Raw genomic sequence first — 23422 nt, 5'->3', positions numbered from 1 at the left:
TTTAATTTTGTCTGGCTTACCATACCAAATAAAATGGAAATCAATCTTCCAAATCAAGATGTGTTTGCTCATGACCTAAGGCACTTGCACAACACAGAAGTACATGCATGTGATGCATTTATACTCAAATATTACATGGTTTTGCGCATGTGCCAGGTGATATAAATTTCAACTTCAGTACTGGCGCTCTAAAAAGTTTGGTAAACAATACCCACTGGGCACACACTGACGGAATCAATGTTGTTTCCACATAATTTCAATGAAATACACGGAACCAACGTGGAATAGACTTTGAATTGACATCCGTGCCCAGTGGATTATTTTCCTGTGGATGTTTTGTCTTACATTTTGAGCATTTTACTTCATTTCAATCACAGATAACTGGGCCACTTGCTAGCAATAATGGGATTATTTAGCAGTGTGGGCCTACATGTTTAACAATGGATCTAGGCCTAAAAGTAAGCCTATTGGTGCGAGTGTGTGCACAGGCATGGATTTTGCCGTCAATGATCAAATGAATCAAACCATTCTATAAAACCACACAGTAGGTCATATTAGTTTTGTCTGTAGCTAAATTAATCTTCGCCGCTCAAATCTATGGAGATTTTTCTCTATGTGCTGTGGGTGTGGGGGTGCTAATTTCCAAGAAATGTAGTCTACACTGCAGTGGAAATAGTTCATTATTTTCTAAATCTTACTTAGTGACTGACTTCCTTTCTCCAAACAGCAGAGGGCAATAGTCACATGGCTGAATCTTATATCATTTTGTAGAAAATAGCAGCTTATTTCTTGGCATTAAATGTTGCATTAAATAGTTTGCTCTAACATGTACTGTGTACTACAATACAGAGGCACTGAACACCAGGATACGATAGAATGAAGGAAATCAATGTAATGATATCATCATACAATGTTTGCCAGTAAAATGCATGGTCTACACACCCTTCTTTTATGTAAGGTCTATGGTTTGCACTCTAGTCTGAGCTACTTGGGAGAGATGTAATTGGATAGATATCCTAATGATGAGAGGTGCTGCTGGGATGCACAGTATCTAGTCACTGTGTGTGCTGAGGTCAGCTTAAAAGAACAGGAAATTAAGCCATACCCGAGCATATGGGAACTAAATGATCTGGGCATGTGGAGGCAGCATATGGATTAATCTGTACCTCTAGGATCTTTATCTAGGTTACCTACTTTTACCTTACTTCTAAGTTCCACCAACCCAATAGTTATAGCTACAGCAAAATAATAACTAAAGGTCCAAGAAAGATATTGATGAGGAAAGTGACTCATGGGACTATAATTAAAAACACACGTTTACTCACCACATCCTTGCATCTTTAGGTCGGCATCATTTGTAGGTGTCAAACCCGTACTACGTTCAGTGTAAAACAATAAGGGAAATGCATGAACCATTAGGCCTACATAATTTAATGTTTGACATTGTGTCTGATGTCTGAAAGTAGGCTATATATTACAAAGCTCGCTGTGACTCTCCCTCCCATCTCGATTTAAGAGAATATAAAGGACAAATTGCATTAGGCTAATTTCGTTCTGTGTTATATGACATAAGACATGCTGATTGGTGGGTAAGGAGTATGAGGCGGGCACAATGAAGACTCAAATTACAATTGGTTTTATGCTGGTGACCTTGACTGCTGATTCCCTCATCTGACTGATTCTCTTTCCTCTAACATCAATCTAAAATATATATTGTTTTACTATGTCTCTGTGTTTTGCGTTTTAGTAGATCATGGAGCTAAATGTTGTATTTTGATAGGCTAATATGTGTATGTGATAGGTTACATAAAATTCAATAAAGCTAAATCCATCACTGTATGATGTAGGCTATATGGTGAGGCCATTCAGCCAAGACGTGGCAGTCACAGATTGATTCCAACATCCTATTTGTTGTGCATTTTGTATGTTGTGGTGCAATAAAATACCAGTAGACCAACTTGATGTCAGACTGGATCTCAGTGGGAACTGAAACATACCACCTCTCAGATTTCATTAACCCCATTATCATAGAGCCCCACCCTGTACTATAGGAGACCCAACCCCCTCATACTTGCATCCCCCCCACCCAAAAAGCAATTATTTATGTCAGTCTTACAATCAATATTTTTTGGACTGTCCATAGATCAGGAAGTATTTCCTTAATTGTCAACTGCATGATTATGGATAGGCCTACATTAAAAAAAACAAAAAAACATTTACTTTATTATTCAATAGTACACATTTTGAGACTTTGATACAAAACGTTTGATTTATGGAAAAAAGGCACAGTGGAACCCCTCTCTCTCCCCCAGTTGTATTTTGGCGTTGACTCTGTTACGTCAGCTGTTTCTCTGCTGTCCTGCAGTGTCCGTATTTTTGTAACTGAAAGTGTGAAAAACTGACTCCGTTGCAATGGAAAATCGGATTTCGGGGATCACTTCAGCTTGGAAAGCATAGGACATTTTACAGTCCCACTCAAATTAACCAAGGACACGGAATTAAACGTCTCTGCTTGGTAACTGCATTTTTATTTTCGGATGGGATGGAAGGACACTTCTGCGCAAGGGACTCATTTATGCAGTGGCTAGCAGCTAATGTGCAAATGCTAACTATAAAAACAATCAGCTAGCTACAAGAAGCGATTTGCATGAACGTCAGCGGATAGGTTGACTTGTTTAGCATATACAAATGCATTCCGACAGCTTATTGTAATTTGTGTATTTTACTAAATCGAATCACTTAAAATTGATTAATGGATAGTTTACAAGCTAGCGAGTCGATTTAGCTAGCTAGCTATGGACAGTTGCTGTTCTTGTGTTAGCTGACACGCTAAGGTTAGCTATCCAATTAGATCAACATAACACTTGTCTTTGAAAATGTGTTGACTCGTATTTAATGGTAGTCAATGCTATAACGTTTCCCCTAATATGGGAAATATATCCCTGCAAGCTAACGGTAGCTTACTAGCTAGTTGATGGGTTGAGATGTGACTTGACTTCCCAATTAAGATGTAGCACGAGACAGCTGAAAGTTAGTTTGCTTGCTAGCTCAGCTCATTCCTCACAGGAAATATTGTATTTGGACATTTATTGCATGAGGGGGTGCCCAACAAGTCAGGCAATCATGTCTAGTAAAGCCATGACTAAAGAGAAGAAATCTGGTAGCTTCAGCAAGAAACTCTTCAGACGAGGCTCTGTGCGCTCTGTGGGTAGTTTTATGGGCAGAGTCCTCAGGACCCTGTCAACCTTGTCCCATTTTGGATCAGATGGGCATTCTATTGAAGGTGACAAAGACGATGGGGGTTTCACATTATTCAAAACTGGAGGCAAAAATTCACCAGCTTTGGATGATAGTGACCGTTTCCTCGGAGAGAAGGTCCCTGGAGTGTCTGGTCTCAAAAACCATGGTAACACTTGTTTCATGAATGCCATCCTCCAGTGCCTGAGTAACACTGAACTCTTTGCTGAGTATTTGGCACTGGAACAATACCGGGGAGTCGAGGAAACGGATGAGGAGAAGGAGAAACCGAAGACAAACGGTGTGCATTTGGGGAGGAAGGGCCCTCATGACAGAGGTGAGGTGACAGAGCAGCTGTCTGGACTGGTCCGGGCCCTGTGGACATTTGAATACACCCCACAGCACAGCAGGGAGTTCAAAGTAAGTTGGTACAATGTATCATAAAGCAAACTTCTTTCACAGAACTGCATTTGGCCCGCAAAATCAGCCTATACTACACATCTTTGAAATGGTCAAATACTTTTAGGCTACATCATACTTCTGAGACTAGGCTATCACCAGAATTTTCAAGCAGAATTGCTTGTGCTGTTTGTTGCAGAATGCCGTCTCAAAGAGCGCTTTGCAGTATAAAGGCAATGCTCAGCATGACGCCCAGGAGTTTCTGCTCTGGCTTCTGGACAGGGTACATGAAGACCTCAACAACCATCCCAATAACAGGCCTTCCATTAAGGTAAACTTTTGTTTGCGCATCATAGAGTTAGGGCCTACTAATGCAACTTCAGGAACGGTGGTAGTGGCCAGGTTAGCACAACGAGACAGTTAGTGATGTGACCTCGAGCTAGCAGTGAATGGAGCTGTACCTGAGGTGAGTCAGCAGTCTGAGTGGATGAGGTGACAGGAGGTGGCTGGCTAATTGTGATGTCCTTTGAAGACTCATTCAGACATTCCAAACGGAATAACATTTGAGCGAGGGTAAAGGCCTGGCATCCTACAGGGCAGATTTACCGACCTAACCCATTTCTGAACGTAGAGCCCCTTATCAGGCATCAATCTTCCAGAGCACTGGAACAAACAAATTAGGAGAGAGAGCTCACTTCCCTACTTTACGGTGTGCTGACGGATTCATCTCCTGTGGGAGAATGAACAGGAAGTGATGGTGTTCTGTGTCCCCTTCCTGGATTGCTTCCCATCTGAAACAGTTTGGAACAGTTCGTGCATATATTATGGTGATATTTTCTTTGTTTTGGTCTTAGGCAATGATTTTTCAGCTGTTCGTGCTGACATATCTCGAGGAAAGCCAAAATGTGTAGCCGAAGTCTACGCTCCTTTGTTGGTGATTGGTCAACAGTAGGGATTATTCTATGTAGAGTTTGTCATCACAAATCGTCTTCATCCAAATTTTGTTCACTTAAAGTAAAATTGTGCGACTTAGATCTCCTCTGCAAAAATGTAAAAATTAATGACAGATTTCTTGAGTGATCTTAGATGAATTCTGACTATGTTGAGGAAGTTTATACTTGCTATGGTGTCTTAAGATGGACAAATGGTACTATTGTCACTTTCTCGTTTTTCAAGCAAAGGTCTTTTAAGGGAGTATGCGAGCACATTCGTTCGGATCGCCTTTAGGCGCCAGCCGAACCAAAGCGTGAAGAAGACTTTAGACATGCAGAGTGAGAGACGTGACCTGAATAGACCCCACAGAGCATTGTTGATTAGTCTGCCTTGTCAAACGCTCATAGTTCCTTGAGGATAAGTCAGAGGAACTGCAGCGTCACAGGCAGTTTTGTTTGTATTTTGGTCTCTTATCCTTTCGATGTCTTTCAGACTGCTTTGGATGCTCATTTACCTAGTGAATAGAATACAGCCTCAATATCCTAAATTGTCTAATATGCAGTAAGAGCTCATCCACTCTTTTGTCCTATTAGCCACCAGTGGAAGAGGATGATGGGGGCCTGGAGGGGCCTTCTCTTCCGCTCTCAACCGGTTCATTTGTGCAAGAGCTATTTCAGGCACAGTACAGGTAGGTCTTATTTGATGCTTACCCCTGAGGAGTTTTATATTCTCCATTCTGTTTATTCCTCATGACGACTTCTGAGACAGTTAGTTCCCTTTCTTACCAACAGGTCGTCGCTCACCTGCCCGCATTGCCAAAAACAGAGCAACACCTTTGATCCTTTCCTTTGCATCTCCCTGCCCATCCTCTTACCTCACACAAGGTGAGTACACACCTCTGCTGTGTTCCATCATTGGGTCTGATGGGAGGAACAAGACTGTTGAAAAGGGTTGAAATGTACATCTTGAGACTACTTGAGACTGTGGTTCATTTAAATTTTCCAGGGATGCGGAAGCAAAGTAAATAAGAAGGAATGTCGTTTGGGGCCAAAATCTCCAAAATGGCATATATCTGCAGACCAAACCAAGCCAGTAATTATGGGACTATTCTATTTCTAAAGTCAATTTAAGGGCTACATGCCCAGAAAACACTAAATGGCTAAAGTAAAAAAGGGAAATGGACTTACTTTTAAATCTGACATGAAGATTTAGGCCTATGACTTTTTAGAAATATGTTGGATTCTTCTCTGTCATAGTTTTAAGTATTTTGAGTTTCATTATTTGTGCCCAGCAGTCAAAACCACCTTTATGCTCACTCAGATGAGGATTCATAATGCTCCTAAACGGAGGTACCTGGGACATACATGGCCTTTTTTGTCCTCATGATACAGTGATGCTATTTTTACAATGGCGTTGTACTGTCACATCAAGGAGAGAGCGCCTGTTCGATGCAGATTCTTTTTTAAGCCACTAAATTCATTGCTGTCCATGCATTATTAAAGATGGGAAGAATGAGGTGAAATTAGGAGATACACAGTGGCAAATGATGTCCCATTAGTCCTCCAGCTGTCATCTGATTGATGACAGAATAATGGTCCTCCAGCCCAAGGCTCAGTGACTCACCGCTCTGCCTTCACTACTACTTCTTCCATCTCCTCCCAGAAACACAATCCTGCTACTCAACTTTGGGTTATCAGTTATCACTAGTCTGAAGCATCTAGTTCATTTCTCTGAATAAAAATGTTCTGCTAAGCCTGTTATGCCACTGTTTCTGGCCATAGTTGAGCTGATGTGAAGACAGATCCCGCATAACTGAAGTTCAAATGACAGAGAAACTCAGAAATGGCAACCATCTTAAAAATGAGTGTTCTCCAGAATGTGGGGCATCTCAAACTGAACTCCTGAAAGAGCTGCGTTGCTGTGCCTGCTGGCTGAGTTCTTAGTGTCAGCTTAGAGTAGCACTGATCCACACAGTCACCAGAGGAATCCTGCTCCGTGCTCTCACAGATTACAAATTAGCAGTCTCCAGACAGTGTTGTAGCAGCAGCATTAGAGGAGGTGGAAACGTGTACTCTCCTAGGAGGTTGATTATTGGACATAATTGTGTTTAATTTGGCGAAAGTTGAGTTTGTCCGTTCTGTTATTTCCTGGCCTTTGTCAGTGGTTTTTATCTGGTGTTTCGTAATTCCTTATATGGTGCCAATATTTGATCCCTGTCATTCCCATGTTTCCTCTCTCTTCCCAGGCCTCTGTATGTGACAGTGGTCTACCAGGGGAAGTACTCTCACTGTATGAGGATCGGAGTGGCCGTGCCCCTGAACAGCACCGTGTCCAGACTCCGAGATGCTGTGTCACGTGAGACCAAGATCCCCCTGGACCAGGTGCTGCTCCCTTCCTGCTCTCTTATCCCTAGCAGCCTCAGCTCTGTCTTACTAGGTTACATACACACAGAAGTTAACTTGATTGCTTTATGTTCTGGTGCTACCTAGCTACTAAGGATTTCAAAGGAATGTTATCTGAAAAGAACAGTAAAGGACTACCCTACTTTTTCCTTTAATGATTCATCTGGGTACGAGAGCTGGGTACGAGACTGATTGTACCAGCAGGTGTGCCCATTTCAGTATTAATAGCTGCTTTACAGTGTTGTCGTAAGTAGTATTAGGCTAGTGCATCATAGCCTCTTTAATCAGGATGAAGGGATCACTGGAACAGCCCATTTTATCCAAGAACAACAGAACTGATGCCTTGGGTTTGATGTGGCTGAAACGTTCATACAGTGCTGTCATTGGATTACATTAAGCAGAACACTAGTGTGTGTGAAATCCTGGTCTGAATAAGACAAGTTGACATGATTGAGGGATAGGGCAAGAACTCCAGAAGAAAGGGAGGGGGTTTTCAATCATAGTGTGTAGCCTTCCATATTTACCATTGTTCTGTATTTGCAGAAGAGGTAGGCCTATACACTGTAGAGAATATTGATGTCGTTTATTTATGTTCTGTAATTCATTCACTGAAATGGGCATGGCCTAACTCTAATCTGTTTCACCATCGTATCTGAATAAAAGGTTTCAGAGTTGACTAAATGGCAGCAGTGTATTGATTTGTTTTGGCCTTCTCCGCTTGCCTCTGATTCAGTTTGTTTTGACGGAGATGTACTACGATGGTTTCCACCGCTCCTTCTGTGATGACGACGACGATCTCGATATCATTCAGGAGAGCGATTCCATTTTTGCCTTTGAGACGCCTGAGACCTTCAGACTAGAGAACATTCGAACCAAGAGAGGTACCGCTTCACTATTCATCTACTGTTGATATCACATTATTCAATACGTTTTGGGCATTTCTCAATTAACGTTTTTCTTTGGTAGTGTACTTGTCATGCATTTTATATAATGTATATTGAAGTATTGACTGAGTATCAATGACCGATTGGGATTTGGAATCCAGGGAGTCTGCTTGCCAACCTGAACCAGAACAACTTAAAGTTTGGGAGTGAGATGAGCAGGACTTCGTCTTTCATGCAAGGAGCTGTGAATCCTGCCACTCCGTCGGCCAATAAGAACACAGGGGCCGACAAGATGGTCCTGCTGATCTGTAACCGAGCCTGTACCGGTCACCAAGGGAGGAGGTACTATAGAGATGTAATATTAATAATATTGACTGCAATGTTGCATTTCTATGGGTACTACAGCCCAGTGTTTTCCACTGTCCTCTGAAACCGTTACACCATGCAGGTCATATGATATGTTATATTAAGGTATACTTGGAGTCTGTTAACAGGAGAATATCATTCCCGCTATTCCAGGTTTGGTCTTCCATTTGTACTGTACATGGATCGCACTGTGACCTGGGATATCCTGCAGAAGGAGATCCTGGAGAAGATGCATCACCTGCTCAGGCCAGGAGTTTACATTCAGGTGGGTGGAGGATAGTGAATGGAAACACAACCCCACAGAATGCAGGTCAACTAAAAAAATTATGATATGGCAAAAGAGTCTGAATTACAACCTGTGCAGGCTTTCACTAGTAGGCACTGTCCTTTACTGCATTTAACCCCCTAGAGTCGATAAATAACAAAACAAAAAAATCCATAAAAATCCGTCAGTTTAAGCCAGAGATGTTTTTTTTGCATTGGATGCTTCTCAATCCACTGCATCCTCCAGTGTCGCACTTCCGCATCTGCGGTTAAAGGCGCCAGAGCGGTGTTTGTCAGACCATGAGACATCGCAAAAATTGTTCTTCTCACGAAAACGTCTGTAGCATCTGAACAGTTTGACCTAGAAACTATTATGACCACTCTATGCAAAGTTAAGACTCCCACAAACTCCGTTTTGCTCTATGACCCCCACAAGTGTCTCAAACCGGTACTCGTCTGAAGATAACGTGTACCGGTTTTAAAAAACGAATGGAAGTATGAAGGACTTTTGTGCCTACCCAAAAAAGGGGTTAAGTATGTGTAAAAAATATATCTACACTACCGTTCAAAAGTTTTGGTCACTTAGGGTCACTTTTCCTTGTTTTCCATGAAAACATACATAAAATTAGTTGCAAAATGAATAGGAAATATAGTCAAGGTCATAATGATTTATTATTTACTTATTTACATTTTTTAAATTTTTACCCCCTTTTCTCCCCAATTTTGTAGTATCCAATTGTTAGTAGTTACTATCTTGTCTCATCGCTACAACTCCCGTACGGGCTCGGGAGAGACGAAGGTCAAAAGCCACGCGTCCTCCGAAACACAACCCAACCAAGCCGCACTGCTTCTTAACACAGCGCGCGTCCAACCCGGAAGCCAGCCACACCAATGTGTCGGAGGAAATACCGTGCACCTGGCGACCTGGTTAGCGCGCACTGCACCCGGCTCGCCACAGGAGTCGCTAGTGCGCGATGAGACAAGGATATCCCTACCGGCCAAACCCTCCCTAATCCGGACGACGCTAGGCCAATTGTGCGTAGTTCTAGCATAGTTTGGAGCTGTGCTTTGGGTCATTGTCCTGTTGTAGGAGGAAATTGGCTCCAATTAAGCGCCGTTCACAGGGTATGGCATGGCGTTGCTAAATGGAGTGATAGCCTTCCTTCTTCAAGATCCCTTTTACCCTGTACAAATCTCCCACTTTACCACCACCAAAGCATCACATTGCCTCCACCATGCTTGACAGATGGCGTCAAGCACTCCTCCAGCATCTTTTCTGCGTGTCACGAATGTTCTTTGTTATCCGAACACCTCAAACGTAGATTTGTCTGTCCATAACACTTTTTTCCTGTTAGCTAACACAACGTGCCATTGGAACACAGGAGTGATGGTTGCTGATAATGGGCCTATGTAGATATTCCATAAAAAAATATGCCGTTTCCAGCTACAATAGTCATTTACAACATTAACAATGTCTACACAGTATTTCTGATCAATTTGATGTTATTGTAATGGACCAAAAATGTGGTTTCTTTCAAAAACAAGGACATTTCTAAGTGACCCCAAACTTTTGAACGGTAGTGTATATTTCCTGTTTTTTTTTAAAAGATCTAGAACAGACACTTCAAAACCTTGTTTCTTCTGATTTTTTTTTTGATTTTCTGATTATTATTTTTTTATCCTCCAATGTCTTAGACTCTAAATAAATAAACAGTTGATTCCCATTTAATGGCATGTTCGACATTTAAGTTGCCTCATTGGATAGAATGCTGCTGGTCTGGTTTGAAAAGCACGGCCGTGGCAACATGTCTATACGTAGCAGTCAGGTGGTGGGAATAGGGATAGTGAGTAACTAAAGTCCTGGTATTATCTGCAGGTGGGGCCCTTCAGCCTACGAGTGGTTGGTGTGGTTGGCATCACGTACCTCCTGCCCCAAGAGGAGCAGCCTCTCTGTCACCCAACAGTGGAAAGGTCAGTCTCCTTGTTATTCCTGGTCCTCTGTAGCTCAGTTGGTGGAGCATGGCGCTTGCAACTCCATGATAGTGTGTTCGATTCCCGGGACCACCAATACAGATGTGATATCTTCATTTGACCACTTTCTATATTATGTGGATTTTAATTAATGGACATTTTTGTAGGGGTTGATACATTTTTCATTAAACCTCGAATGCAATAAGTTTGCATTTCCTGTTGTGCATGAAAATTCTCTGCGACAACAGTGATCAAAATGAGAAAGCACATCTGTATGTAAAAAAATGTGTGCACGCATGACGGTAAGTCGTTTAGGATAAAAGTGTCTGCTAAATGGCATATTTTATATTATCATTCAACTGTAGCTCTCAACCAGGGTCATGTTCAGTAGGGCACATAGCAAAATGTTTCTCACCAGAAAAATATAATTTCTGTTCAGGTAGTATCTCCCCTTTTTTCAAAATGTTTTCTTCCTACTGAAACACCACCTCCTCTCACCAGTTCACAATGTTGTTTACAGTTCACTGCCTCCTTGTAATCCTCTAATCACACTTGAATGCCAGATCAGATGCTCTGATGTCACCAGAACAGTTAAATGGCGTGCCTTTACATGTTTTGGTATCTGTTTCTTCACACACTGCTTCACACTCTGATTCAATTGAATAGAATGGAAGTTTGTTGAATAGAATCGGAGTTTGTCACACAGTACACACACTAAAAAGCTGGATAGATATGTGTACAGCAGGCAAAAAGACAGCCACACTGGTAATGTAAATCAAATTCACTTAGATTTCTAGTGTTTTGAAGATAAGAGGAATACAGCTTGTTGTTTGATATGTGTTTTAAGTTGTGAAACTGGCTTATTCTCGTTTTTCCTCAACATAATCTTTCCTTGGCAGAGCGTACAAGTCCTGTGGCCAGGGGGGACCGCCGCACGTCAAGATAGTGGTGGAGTGGGACAAAGAGACCAAGGATTAGTGAGTGAACGCTGCATAACAATATTGCTGGTGCTCTGCATCTCTTTGATAAACGCCATGTTTCTGTCCGTTTGTGGTGAGATTTATCCTGCAGGGAAATACAGGACCATAAATTATTCCTATAAAGCCACTAGGGATGGGGACGGTTATTAGAATATCCAAACGGATGTTAGTATTCGATTACTTGCGAGGGTATTCATTGAATTTTTTTTTTATATATACATACATAGATAGATAATTACATTTTAGACAGCCTTTTCATTAAAATAGGCATAGCCTATCTATCTGTGACATTGCTACATACAAGCATAGACCATGACATTAGACATTTTAATAAAACAACAGTTTTTAATGAGTTTTTATGAGTGCGCTCCATTTAAAACCCCAAACTCCAACTCCAAGTGAAGTTGGAGATTTCTAATCAATGCAAAATGGAATTACAATTTAAGGAAATTAAGTTAGGTAATTGTAAGTAGGCTACAATGATCAACCAACAGGTAGGCTGTTGTTTAATTTGAATGGAGTTGTTGTAGACAAGGACTTGGGGGACACTGCTGGCATAATTAGTCTCGCTCGCTGGCTAACTAAATTAGCTGGGTCATTCCTACAAAGCGGTACATTTTGGACCTCATAACTTTTGGGAAAAAAATATATGTCAATTGTTGGTCCCATGTTTAATGAGCTCAAATGAAAGATCCCAGAAATGTTCTATGTGCACAAAAAGCTTATTCCTCTCAAATGTTGTGCACAGTGTGATCATTACACAGGTGCACCTTGTGCCGGGGAAAATAAAAGACCACTCTAAACTTTGCAGTTTTGTCACACAAGACAATGCCACAGATGTCTCAAGTTTTGAGGGAGTGTGCAATTGGCATACTGACTGCAGGAATGTCCCCCAGAGCTGTTGCCAGAGAGTTTAATGTTAATTTCTCCGCTATAAGCCGCATCCATCGTTGTTTTAGAGAATTTGGCAGTATGACCAACTGGCCTCACAACCATAGACCACGTGTAACCATGCCAGCACGGGACCTCCACATACGGCTTTTTCACCTGCTGGATCATCTGAGACCAGCCACCTGGACAGCTGATGAAACTAAGGAGTATTTGTCTTTAGTAAAGCCCTTTTGTCGGGGACAAACTCATTCTGATTGGCTGGGTCTGGCTCCCAAGTGGGTGGGTCTATGCCCTCCTAGGTCCACCCTTGGCTGTGCCCCTGCCCAGTCATGTGAAATTATAGATTAGGGCCTAATGAATTTATTTAAATTGACTGATTTCCTTATATGAACTATAATGTTGTAAAATCTTTTAAATTGTTGCATGTTACGTTTTTCTTTAAAATGTATGCATTTTGACTATCCGGATTTTCGAATAGGGAAATAATTTCAAATGCCCATCACTTAAAGCTACCAAATATTCAATAAAATAGATTGTTTAAAGACAGGGGCGAGAGAGTATAGCAGACGAGGCACTTTGATGTTTGTTTTTGCTTTTTTAATGCAAAAGTCTGCATGCTCAGTTCGGCGGGCGCCTTGCCGAACTCGGCTTGGCAAACCGAACGAGTGTGCTTGCATACTCTCTTAAAATAACTTTGCTTGATAAATATGAAAAAACGGCAATAGTACTGTTTGTCCATTTTGAGACGCCGTAGCTAGTATAAACTTCCACAAAATAGTCAGAATGAATCGAAGATAACTCAAGAAATGTGTCATTAATTTTTACCTTTTTGCAGAGGAGTTCATAGTCGCGCAATTTTACATTTAACTAAGATGTCTGGTGCAGTATTTATTTCTGAATAAAAAAATGTGCATGAAAACAAGCCGTCTCTCGTTGAATGACAAAGGCTCTATTGAAGAATCCCTACTGCTGACCAATCACCGGCGAAGGGGTGTAGACTTCGCCTACCGACTTCGGCTCAGTTCGGGCTAATGTGCCCGAACAGCCGAAAAAACCCTTACCGAACTCCAAAACGAACAGAAACATCACATAATGCCACCATAATATATGCACAAACTCTTAGGAACTGTTTCGGCTGGGAAGCATGCGGGTGCCTTTAGACATTTGGAGACAGGATAACATAAAGGAATGAAATCCTTAAGTATTAGACTACCTAAGCAATACCCACTTATTGGGACGTGTCAGATTTAGTATTGCTTGTTAGGATAGGAGGCAGTGTGTTGAGTGATTGATTGGCTGACTGTGATTCCCCTTCCATGCAGTCTGTTTGGGCTCACTGAGGAAGAGTACATCCCTGATGCTGAGAGTGTATATCTGCACAGAGAGCAACACCATCAGCCCCAGGCCTGCACCCTCGCTCAGTGCCTCCAGCTCTACACCAAAGAGGAGCAGGTAACACTGGAGCGCACACACATTGTGTTGGTACCACAAGGCCACACACACATTGTGTTGGTACCACAAGGCCACACACACATTGTGTTGGTGCCACACACACATTGTGTTGGTACCACAAGGCCACACACACATTGTGTTGGTACCACAAGGCCACACACACATTGTGTTGGTACCACAAGGCCACACACACATTGTGTTGGTACCACAAGGCCACACACACACACACACATTGTTGGTACCACAAGGCCACACACGCATTGTGTTGGTATCACAAGACCACACACGTACACACCCACATTGTGCTGGTACCACAAGACCACACACACACACACACACACACACACACACACACACACACACACACACACACACACACACACACACACACACACACACACACACACACACACACACATTGTGCTGGTACCACAAGACCACACACACACACACACACACACACACACACATTGTGCTGAAACCACAAGGCCACATGCACACACATTGTGTTGGTATCACAAGGCCACACACAATGTCTGTCGATGCATTTGTATGCTGTTGTATGTATTTAAACAAGAAAAGTGACTTGGAAAAAGGAACATTCTCTTCTTACCAGAGGGTTTGTTTATTATTCCACAGCTGAATATCCAATAGCCTTTCATTTGGTAGAAATGCTGAGGGTGCTGGATATTCTGCCCCTAATGCTAGGTTTGAAATACAGCATTTTTATAATGGCTTCTCTCTGTCTGGACGGACACCAGATAGACTCTGAATATACACTGTGGTTAGCAGAGGCTGGAAAACATGGAGTAGAGTACTCCGGAACTCCCTCTGTGAGTGAGACTGATTTAAAAGCACTGAGGTGGGGAGCTTTTCCTTGATGTATGTGTGTGTGTGTGTGTGTGTGTGTGCGCGCATGGGTGGGCTGTCTCTGTTCCAGCTGGCCCCGGATGATGCCTGGCGCTGCCCCCACTGCAAGCAGCTGCAGCAAGGCCACATCAAGCTCAGCCTGTGGACCCTGCCTGATGTGCTCATTCTGCACCTCAAGAGGTTCAGACAGGTACTGCAGCAGCAACATAGCATTCAGCACCCCCTCCAATTCCCCCACTGAGAATTGTGTCCAATCATTCCTGTTTTGTTTTAGTAACGGTAGTTTCTCATTCTTTGGGCGGCCCGACTGGTTCCTATTCTTGGTTTGCCTTCAGTCAGTGTTGCTTGTTCTGTCTTGTCCATGTTCAGTCACTGTCTAAGAGGCGGGTGTAGCGCCAGTTCAGTTGACTGGATACTGTGTTTACTGCTGTGTCCTGTAGGAGGCTGACAGGAGGGTGAAGATGCAGAACATGGTGCGGTTCCCTCTGCTTGGCATGGACATGGCTCCTCACATGGTGAAGAGGTCCCAGAGCAGCTGGAGCCTGCCCTCTCACTGGTCACCATGGAGACGACCCTACGGCCTGGGGCGTAACCCTGACGACTACCTGTACGACCTGTACGCCGTCTGCAATCACCACGGAAACATGCATGGAGGCCACTACACAGGTAAGACCGGTGGTTTAGCAGTAAGGAGGTAGTAGTCACCGACTGGAGGTAGATGGATAGGAAAATAACACTACATTCTAACAGTTTCTTCATCATCACCCTAAATCTCTTGTTCTTCGAACCTCCCAGCTTACTGTAAGAACTCTGTTGACGGCCAGTGGTACTGCTTTGACGACAGTGAGGTCCAGCCCGTCGCTGATGATGATGTGTGTCAGCAGACGGCCTACATCTTGTTCTACCAGAGGAGGAACACGATCCCCTCCTGGTCCGCCAACAGCTCCGTAGCAGGTCAGTGGTGACTTGGAGTGTTGGATTTTCCTGACACTAATGTTTCGTTAAGATGGTTCTACGTGGTTCTACAGGAGAAATGCCATTAAGTGACATTAAAACTGTCACTTAACACTCTTAGTTGGACAGTAGCATCAACATCTTGGTTATCTTTGAGAGACCTGAGGGGTTGATTGTCGTGTCTATCTGTGCCAGGCTCCACCAGCTCATCTCTGTGTGACCACTGGGTGAACCGTCTCCAAGGCAGCAGGCCGGCCAGCCTGGCTTCCGGGGCCTCCTCCAGACGCACCTCTCTGGCCTCCCTGGGCGAGTCGGTGGAGTTCACCACAGGGGACCGCAGCGAAGATGACGGTGAGATAAACTGGGTTTCTCTGTCTTCTTTCTCCATCTTCAGCTCTTTTGCCCTCCTCTCTCCCTCATTAAGCTAATTATTTCTAACCTTACAGGATCTGTTACTATGCCCAGTTGAGAAAAAGGGGCATTAAATTATCCTTTCATTGAGTCTAGTGCATTAGTGTAAACTCATTTATTTGTATCTATTTAGGTGGATTTTCGACCCGTCCCTTTGTTCGGAGCATCCAGCGTCAGAGCTTGTCTTCCAGGTCATCCATTGCCAGTCCTCTGGCCTTCAGTGATAACAGCATGAAGCCCTCCTGGTCCCTGTCTGCCAAGCTCCATATGAGGTCTAACTCCCCCTCACGCTTCTCCCTGGACTCACGTTCCTCTCCCCCTTTGGAGAGGATAGGAGAGAGGGGAGAGGCCTGTGATGACAAGGTATCCACGTCTTGCTTCGGAAGCTACAGCCGGCACGAGCGCTACCCTGGTGGCAGGGCCCCCTTGGCCATGATGGAGGGGAACAGCACCGACCAGGACCATGGCAGGAGGATCCTAGACGAAGTCTACTGCAGGGCCCCCACGCCGGCCGATAAGAAGAGCTCCAAGAGTGACCTGACGGACAACAACAACCAGATAACAGCCCTGGACAAAAATACACAAGCCCCCCTGTCGAAAGAGCAGAAACGCAAGAGCAGCACCGCTGGATCTGCCCTGAAGTTAGAGAGCGCCGGGTCCAAAAAGAGTTCCATCAAGTCTGAGCCAGAGAAAAACTCCAAGAAGCGCCAGTGTTCGTCCTCCACCCCCAAATCCTCTACATCCCAAATGTCTTCCAGCCCTGTGGTGAAGGGCCCCAAGGTGACCAACTCTAAAGACAAGACCACCAGCAGCGGCACCGCTACGCCCGCCAGGACCCCGTCCAAAAAGAACGAGTCTTTGTCTTCCAAGGGTCCTGACTCGGCAGCTGGAACCCCCCAGCGCAAGCAGCGCATCTCCACGCCGCAGTCCTCCGCTTCCCCCTCCCCCACTGTAAAGAAGAGTGCCTCTGGCCTTGAGAAGACAACCTCTGGTCGGAAGAAGCTGCTGGAGAGGAGCTGCAGTCGGGACTCGGGGTTGGTAAGCCCTCTGGTTGATAGACCACGCTGGGGCAGCAACGCTGCAGCCAGGACCCCCACCAAAACTGCTGCGGAGGGGGTCCGTCCAGAGAGGAGGTTTTTGCGGAGTTCCATCAGCAGCTCCTCTGTCACCAGCCTGCGCTCCCCCAGCGTTTCCTACAGGGACCCTAGGCACAGCAGCAAGTCAGAGGACAAGGGCCTGTCGTTCTTCAAGAACGCCCTGCGCCAGAGAGAGTCCCGCCGGTCGGCCGATCTGGGTAAAACCAGCATCCTGGCCAAGAAGGCCTCTGAAAGGACAGCCAGGTTGAGCGTTCAGGAGGGGGATGGGTCGGCCAATGCCTCAGAGCATCATGTGAACGAGGTTGTCACTGAGGTAAAGGAGTCCTCCAAGCCCTCCACCCCAGTCAGACGCTCTCTGTTACCTGTTATAGGCAAATCCAAGTCTTCCACTTCTGAATCCAGTCTTAATTCTCCCCCCAATGGGAAAAAGCCTCTTGAGAAGCAGGCGTCCTCCAGAAAGCTTTCTGCCAGCATGCAATCTTCTGCACGCCCAACACAGAAGCCTCAATGACATCATATATCGATAGCAGTCTCATTGTTTTATGTACGCAGCAATTTTTTTTCCATGTGCCTAAGATATAAATATATATAGATTGAGAGAGTATATAATATATATATGTACTTGTATTTTTCTTTTCATAAGCAAGATGTAAATGATCAAAAGCGCCTTTCTATCCTGTCATGGAACCAAATCATTGCCTTCGGCAAAGTATGTTATTAGTCTACTACTGTACGCAAAACTGAATAGGAATGTTTTAAGATAGCACTTTGTAAATACAGTATGGAATATTTTTCTCCAGAACAACGCTATACAGTAACTTAGTAAACAAAAAGTCTATTACTGTCAATTTTTTATGTATTACTTTTACTTGGTTTAAAACGGTCACGTGAAACTAAAGTAGCGGGTCTAGGACTTGACATTTAAGGCTGTAAGTGTACACTAGTCTTAAGATAGTTTGTGGAGTAGTCTAAAATATTACTCCTTTTCTACACCTGGTGCTGTTCAAAGGGCAATACTGGCACTGTTTGAGATATTTAAAATGCTGAGGTTTTGAAATATAAAAAAAACTATCTATGTCAGGGGTCGGCAACAGGCGTCCTGTGGCGCGAAACCGGACAGGAAGTGATTTTTTTTGGGGGGGTTGTGGGACTACCCAAGGTTTTTAGTATAAACAAATATATGTATATATTTTGGGAATTAAGTTTTTGGTCAAAAAAATGTGTTTAGTTTTGGAAGTATTTTCTTGACAAAAAAAAAAAAAGAGACTTGATCGTGTCTCAATGTAGTCAAGATATGAAATGATTGTTCTCAAATACAATCTGTTTTTTGGGCTTAGTTGTGGTCAATTTGCAGTGTACAAATTATTCTAATTATGTTCCGCCCCCCCCCCAACCATCCGCGGCTGAATCTAGTTGCCTACCCCTGATCTGTGTTACCAGTCCTGTTAGCACCTCTCAACCTGTGGTACCTCATGAGAGATGAACATTTCTGCCATGTATGGAATAGCAACCAGAGGCTGCTGTTTAGTACTGATAAAATTCATAACCGCTCATTTAAGTTGAACATTTGTGCATATTTGCCTTTGTCCGTTCTTCGGATTAAGTCAATTCAATCTAAATAACGCACACTGCACTGAACGTTTTGCTATTCTTTGCTGTTTACTTGAAGCATACCTACATAACTGTACAACTGTCAGGCCCTGCAAGGGATGTTCTCCTTAGTTGAATGATAGTTTGAAGAGTCATTTAAGTCAGATCTGGTGCCAGCCCCATATCTGCAAAGCTTTTCTAGCTGTAGCTTTGACCTGTTACTGAACTCTCCCTGTGTCTTGCTGTAACCCATTTGGTAATCTACCATGCCCAAGCCTTTCAGTGCAATAGTTCTCAACTGTGCATGCAATCGTTCTCAAGACTGTTCATCAGCCTTACCTTATATGATAACTTTAATTATGATTCAAAATACCAGGGTAAACATTTTTGCTGGTCTGGTTGTAACATATTGAAAACTTCAGATAACCTTCTACTGAAATGGCATTTAACATATTTTGTCATATTTCATATTTCGCTTGCTGACAATGTAAGAGACCCAGTTTCTCCAGGGTCTTGAGATTTGATATTGCTAATCTACTGCACCAAGTTTAATATTAAACCCCACTGCAGACATTTTGCTGCCTATAGCTACAGTCTGTCTGAAAGTGAAACCCCCACTGTTACATATGAACTATTAACATATTAATGATTCTGTAAGGGTTCAGCAACAGTTTGACAACCTGTTACTTGTTATTGTTGCCCATGGCTACGCTGTCATTAAGTGAGCTGCTGCTACAAACACTGTTGAAATGGTGGGCTTTTGAACGAATAGCAGCGCTAGTTCACTGAATTACTTTGCCTTGACCTGATGGGTATACTACAAAGCAGAATCATGAGTTAGCCAGCTAACTTTGATAAGCAACCAGAAATAACTATTGATTTTATGGTTAATTAAATCAATTAGAGCATACCCATTTCAAATGTAACTTTTTATTTTGTAGAAAGATATCGGAATATTTCTGCAAGTTAGCTGGCTAACTCCATGATCCTGCGTTGTAGTTGACCCTTCTGAAGGCTTGTGTTGACTTCCAAAATTAAATGTCTTGGCCTAATCTCTAGTTTATCATGATCTTGAGTCTCACTGATGACCCGGGTTCCAAACCTGTTTGGTTACATTCCCCTGTTGCCATATTATGAATACATTTAACCACATCTCTCACATCTTTCACAAAATGGCCATAAAAAATATGCTCAACGTTTAGGTGATGAAAAGCTTTATTTTATGGCCCATCCTCATCTTTGAATATATATTTTATTAGTGAAATCAGCTGCCTGCAACAATATTATCCTTTTTGGCTTTTAAGTATATGGTTGTGCCACTGTGTTGTCAATCGATGGAAACAACCATTTCAACACTGTGGAAAGCAGTATTGCATGATAACTCTAACGCATGCATGTCCTTAACTATGCAATAGATTGTTGCTATGTGAACCAGAGAGTAAATGTACAATATATCCTATCTTCCAAATGCCAGCAATGGAGAGCATGGTTAGTGACTTCCATTGCTTTAATTGCACATGTATGTTTTAGGGTTTTCATTACACTTTTTATTTTATTTTATTTTTTACATGCGAGAATGTTACCACATTGCGAAACGGATGTAACCCAAAATCTTTAAGATGCTGAACATTTTGTATTTGTCTTGTTGTTTTCTAACTTAAGTTTACACTAAATGGATTTAGTCTTATGATTGTTTTAAGGGATTGTCGCTACCTTTTTTCTTTTACATTCATGTTCATTGTGTCAATATATGTTGTTTTCCACTATGCTGGAGTACGTGTTCAAAGGGTGCTCTCTTTTTAAAGAGCAGGTTATCTGTCTTCTCCTTGCCCTCTTGTTCACCAGCAAGGACTTCATTATTAACACTACAGAAACTACAGACCGACTCCCTCTGTAGCGCAGTCATCTCATGTGTTGCCTGTGCTCTCTGCTCTCATTTCACTTTTCTATGAACTGGTTGACTGTTAGATTTAGGTATGAAAGGCATGTCAGTTAATGGATGAATGTCATTATTAAGCAATGGGAGTGTTTTCCATTTTTTTAAAGAACACTTTTGGTCTTGTTGTAGTTGCCATAAAGACACCTGTTGTGGCATAGACTGCTAGAGTAAATATGTGTCTAGGGCAGGGCTCTCCAACCCTGTTCCTGGAGAGCTAACCTCCATGTAGGTTTCTGCTTCAACCCCAGTTGCAACCCGATTTCAGCTTATCAACCAGCTAATTATTAGAATCAGGTGTGCTAGATGAGGGTTGGAGGGAAAACCTACAGGATGGTAGCTCTCCAGGAACAGGGTTGGAGAGCCCTGGTCTAGGACATCTGACATAGTGGTAGCTAATTAGATAGTATAAAGACCATGTCATTAATCAGTCATGGAATTTGATTCATTCTTCTCTCCTTGATTGACACACTGGACTTTTAGATACTGATTACCTAATAGTACCAGGCAGCAGCCCACGTTTCTACAATACTACAATAACGCTATCTTAGTGGTTATCTGTACAGTAGGAGTCTTCTGGAAGTAGTTCAAAACGAGTCCAGGGAAATATTTGATGATGAAATAAGTTTGGGAAAGTGCATGAGACTGCATCAAACCTTTTATGTTAATTTATTTGTATGTTTTGTTTATGACGTATATGCACTTTTAATATGCATTTTTTTTTCTCATATTTTTTATTTTATAAAGAATGCATTTCTTTGAAAGAGAGACATTATGTTGGTTTACCAATGCAAGAACAACATGTAAAATGTAATAAAAAAAATATGTAAAGCAATATGTTCTATTGTACATGGTCGCTTTTAATACAAATCTTTTACATATCTCCAGTATTATGAAATAATGTTGTCCACTGACCCACTAGAGGGAGCTTGTCTCCTGTGAATGTTTTTGCTTTGCACAGTAAAGCCAGTTGATTTGACATCAGTTGTCCAACTGAGTATCCTAAAACGAGTCAAATTTATTTGATATAATTCTACTGACTGTCATGTAATTAGCCTACTACTTAATTGTGGGATTATTTACATAATTGTTTTTTTTCTCATTGTGATAACTGGTTCATTCCTCCACCCCTGACCCCACCTTACATTGCATTAGGACAAATCAAATGCATGTACTGCAATTAATTTGAAAGTGCGATTCCATTAAGTCAGAAAACCCTGAGCCTTTAGCAGGGTGCTGACTGCTAAATATTTACAGGACTGCCTGATGTTTGCAAGGAGTTACATTTCCAACCAGATCGGCAGGATTGTCCACACTCCTGCAGCAATCCAGAGCCGATGCATTTTGTTACTCAGAACCCAACAGTCAGCATGAACAGCATTTGATGTTTTTTTATATACATATCACCCATCCTCCCCCTTCCATTAAAGATTATGTTGGTGTTGGTGGTGGTGGATGGATGTGGTGAGTGTGAGAGATCACAAGTCAATGCCTCATGCTCTTATAGATACAAGATGGTGCTATGTTCCAAGTCTGGAGCAGCTATTTCTGAAGCTTATTATCGCAAGCAGCGAATAGGGAAGTGTCAGGGCTTGAGGGGCTTGTAAATGTGTTTTTATCTGTGTTTTTTGCATGTCTTCTCAATTTGCACATTGCAGAAAATGGTACCGCTTTCATCTCATCACACATTAACACGTGTGTTTTAGCAGAACGATTACATGTTTATTGAGTCTTGGGAGGATATTTTCTAACAGATATTCTCTCCTCAGAGAATGTTTGGCATCTTAGTTAAACACTTTTTTTACTGAAATAGATTTCAGAAGTTCATAATTTGATGACTTCATCTCTTCTGTTCATTGTTACACTGTGTGTGTGTGTGTGTGTGTGTGTGTTAATCTCCAGTCAGGTCCTAAATTATTGGCACCCTTGATTAAGATGGGCAAAAAATACTATAAAATAATACATACTGAGCTATATTATATGCTCAAAATGTTTTGAAATTGACTTTTATATTAATACAATTGCTCAGAGAAAGCGATTATTATAAAAATAAAAAATACATGTATTTCACCTTTATTTAACCAGGTAGGCTAGTTGAGAACAAGTTCTCATTTGCAACTGCGACCTGGCCAAGATAAAGCATAGCAATTCGACACATACAACAACACAGTTACACATGGAATAAACAAACATACAGTCAATAACACAGTTATTACAGTTACAGATTAATTAACAAATTATATATTTTTTTCTCAAAAAGATGGTCAAAATTATTAGCACCCCTATTTTCCATACCTTTCAATACCTCACCTTCCAAGGATAATGGCACTGAGCCTTTTTGAAACATGTTTTGAGATTGGAAACACATTGGGAGGGATCGTAGACCGTTCCTCCATACAGAATCTTTCCATATCCTTCGTTCGCGCTCTTCAATTCAAACCACAGGTTTTCAATGGGGTTCAAGTCCGGAGAGATGGCCATTGCAAAATGTTGATTTTGTGGTTAATAATTAACCATTCATTTGTGGATTTTGATATGTGCTTGGGGTTATTGTCTTGCTGGAAGATCCACTTGCGGCCAAGTTTCAGCCTCATGGCAGAGGCAACCAGGTTTTTGGCTAAAATGTCTTGGTACTGGGTGAAGTTCATGATGCGGTTGACCTTAACAAGACCCCCAGGACCAGTGGAAGCAAAATAGCCTCATAACATCAAAGATCCACCACCATATTTTACAGTAGTTATGGGGTTCTTTTCTGCATATGCATCTTTCTTTAGATGTAAAACCC

At 42.4% G+C, this 23422-nt stretch overlaps 1 protein-coding gene across 1 annotated transcript; it reads left to right on the top strand.

Moving 5' to 3' along the window:
* The first annotated feature begins 2337 nt into the window (after positions 1–2337).
* LOC139564872 (ubiquitin carboxyl-terminal hydrolase 31-like) lies at positions 2338–21472 on the top strand. Its single transcript, XM_071384709.1, has 16 exons — positions 2338–3657; positions 3836–3967; positions 5163–5257; positions 5361–5453; positions 6815–6950; positions 7705–7852; positions 8017–8197; positions 8375–8486; positions 10362–10456; positions 11356–11433; positions 13650–13779; positions 14720–14839; positions 15090–15315; positions 15445–15603; positions 15799–15954; positions 16148–21472. Exons 1-16 carry the CDS (start codon positions 3094–3096, stop codon positions 17620–17622), a joined length of 3900 nt encoding a protein of 1299 aa, XP_071240810.1. The 5' UTR covers positions 2338–3093; the 3' UTR covers positions 17623–21472.
* The last annotated feature ends 1950 nt before the right edge of the window (positions 21473–23422 follow it).

Source organism: Salvelinus alpinus, chromosome 36, assembly GCF_045679555.1.
Source record: "Salvelinus alpinus chromosome 36, SLU_Salpinus.1, whole genome shotgun sequence".
In the NCBI taxonomy this organism is placed as follows: domain Eukaryota; kingdom Metazoa; phylum Chordata; class Actinopteri; order Salmoniformes; family Salmonidae; genus Salvelinus; species Salvelinus alpinus.
The sequence above is the reverse complement of the archived record's forward strand: the minus strand, read 5'-3'. Positions and strand labels throughout refer to the sequence as shown.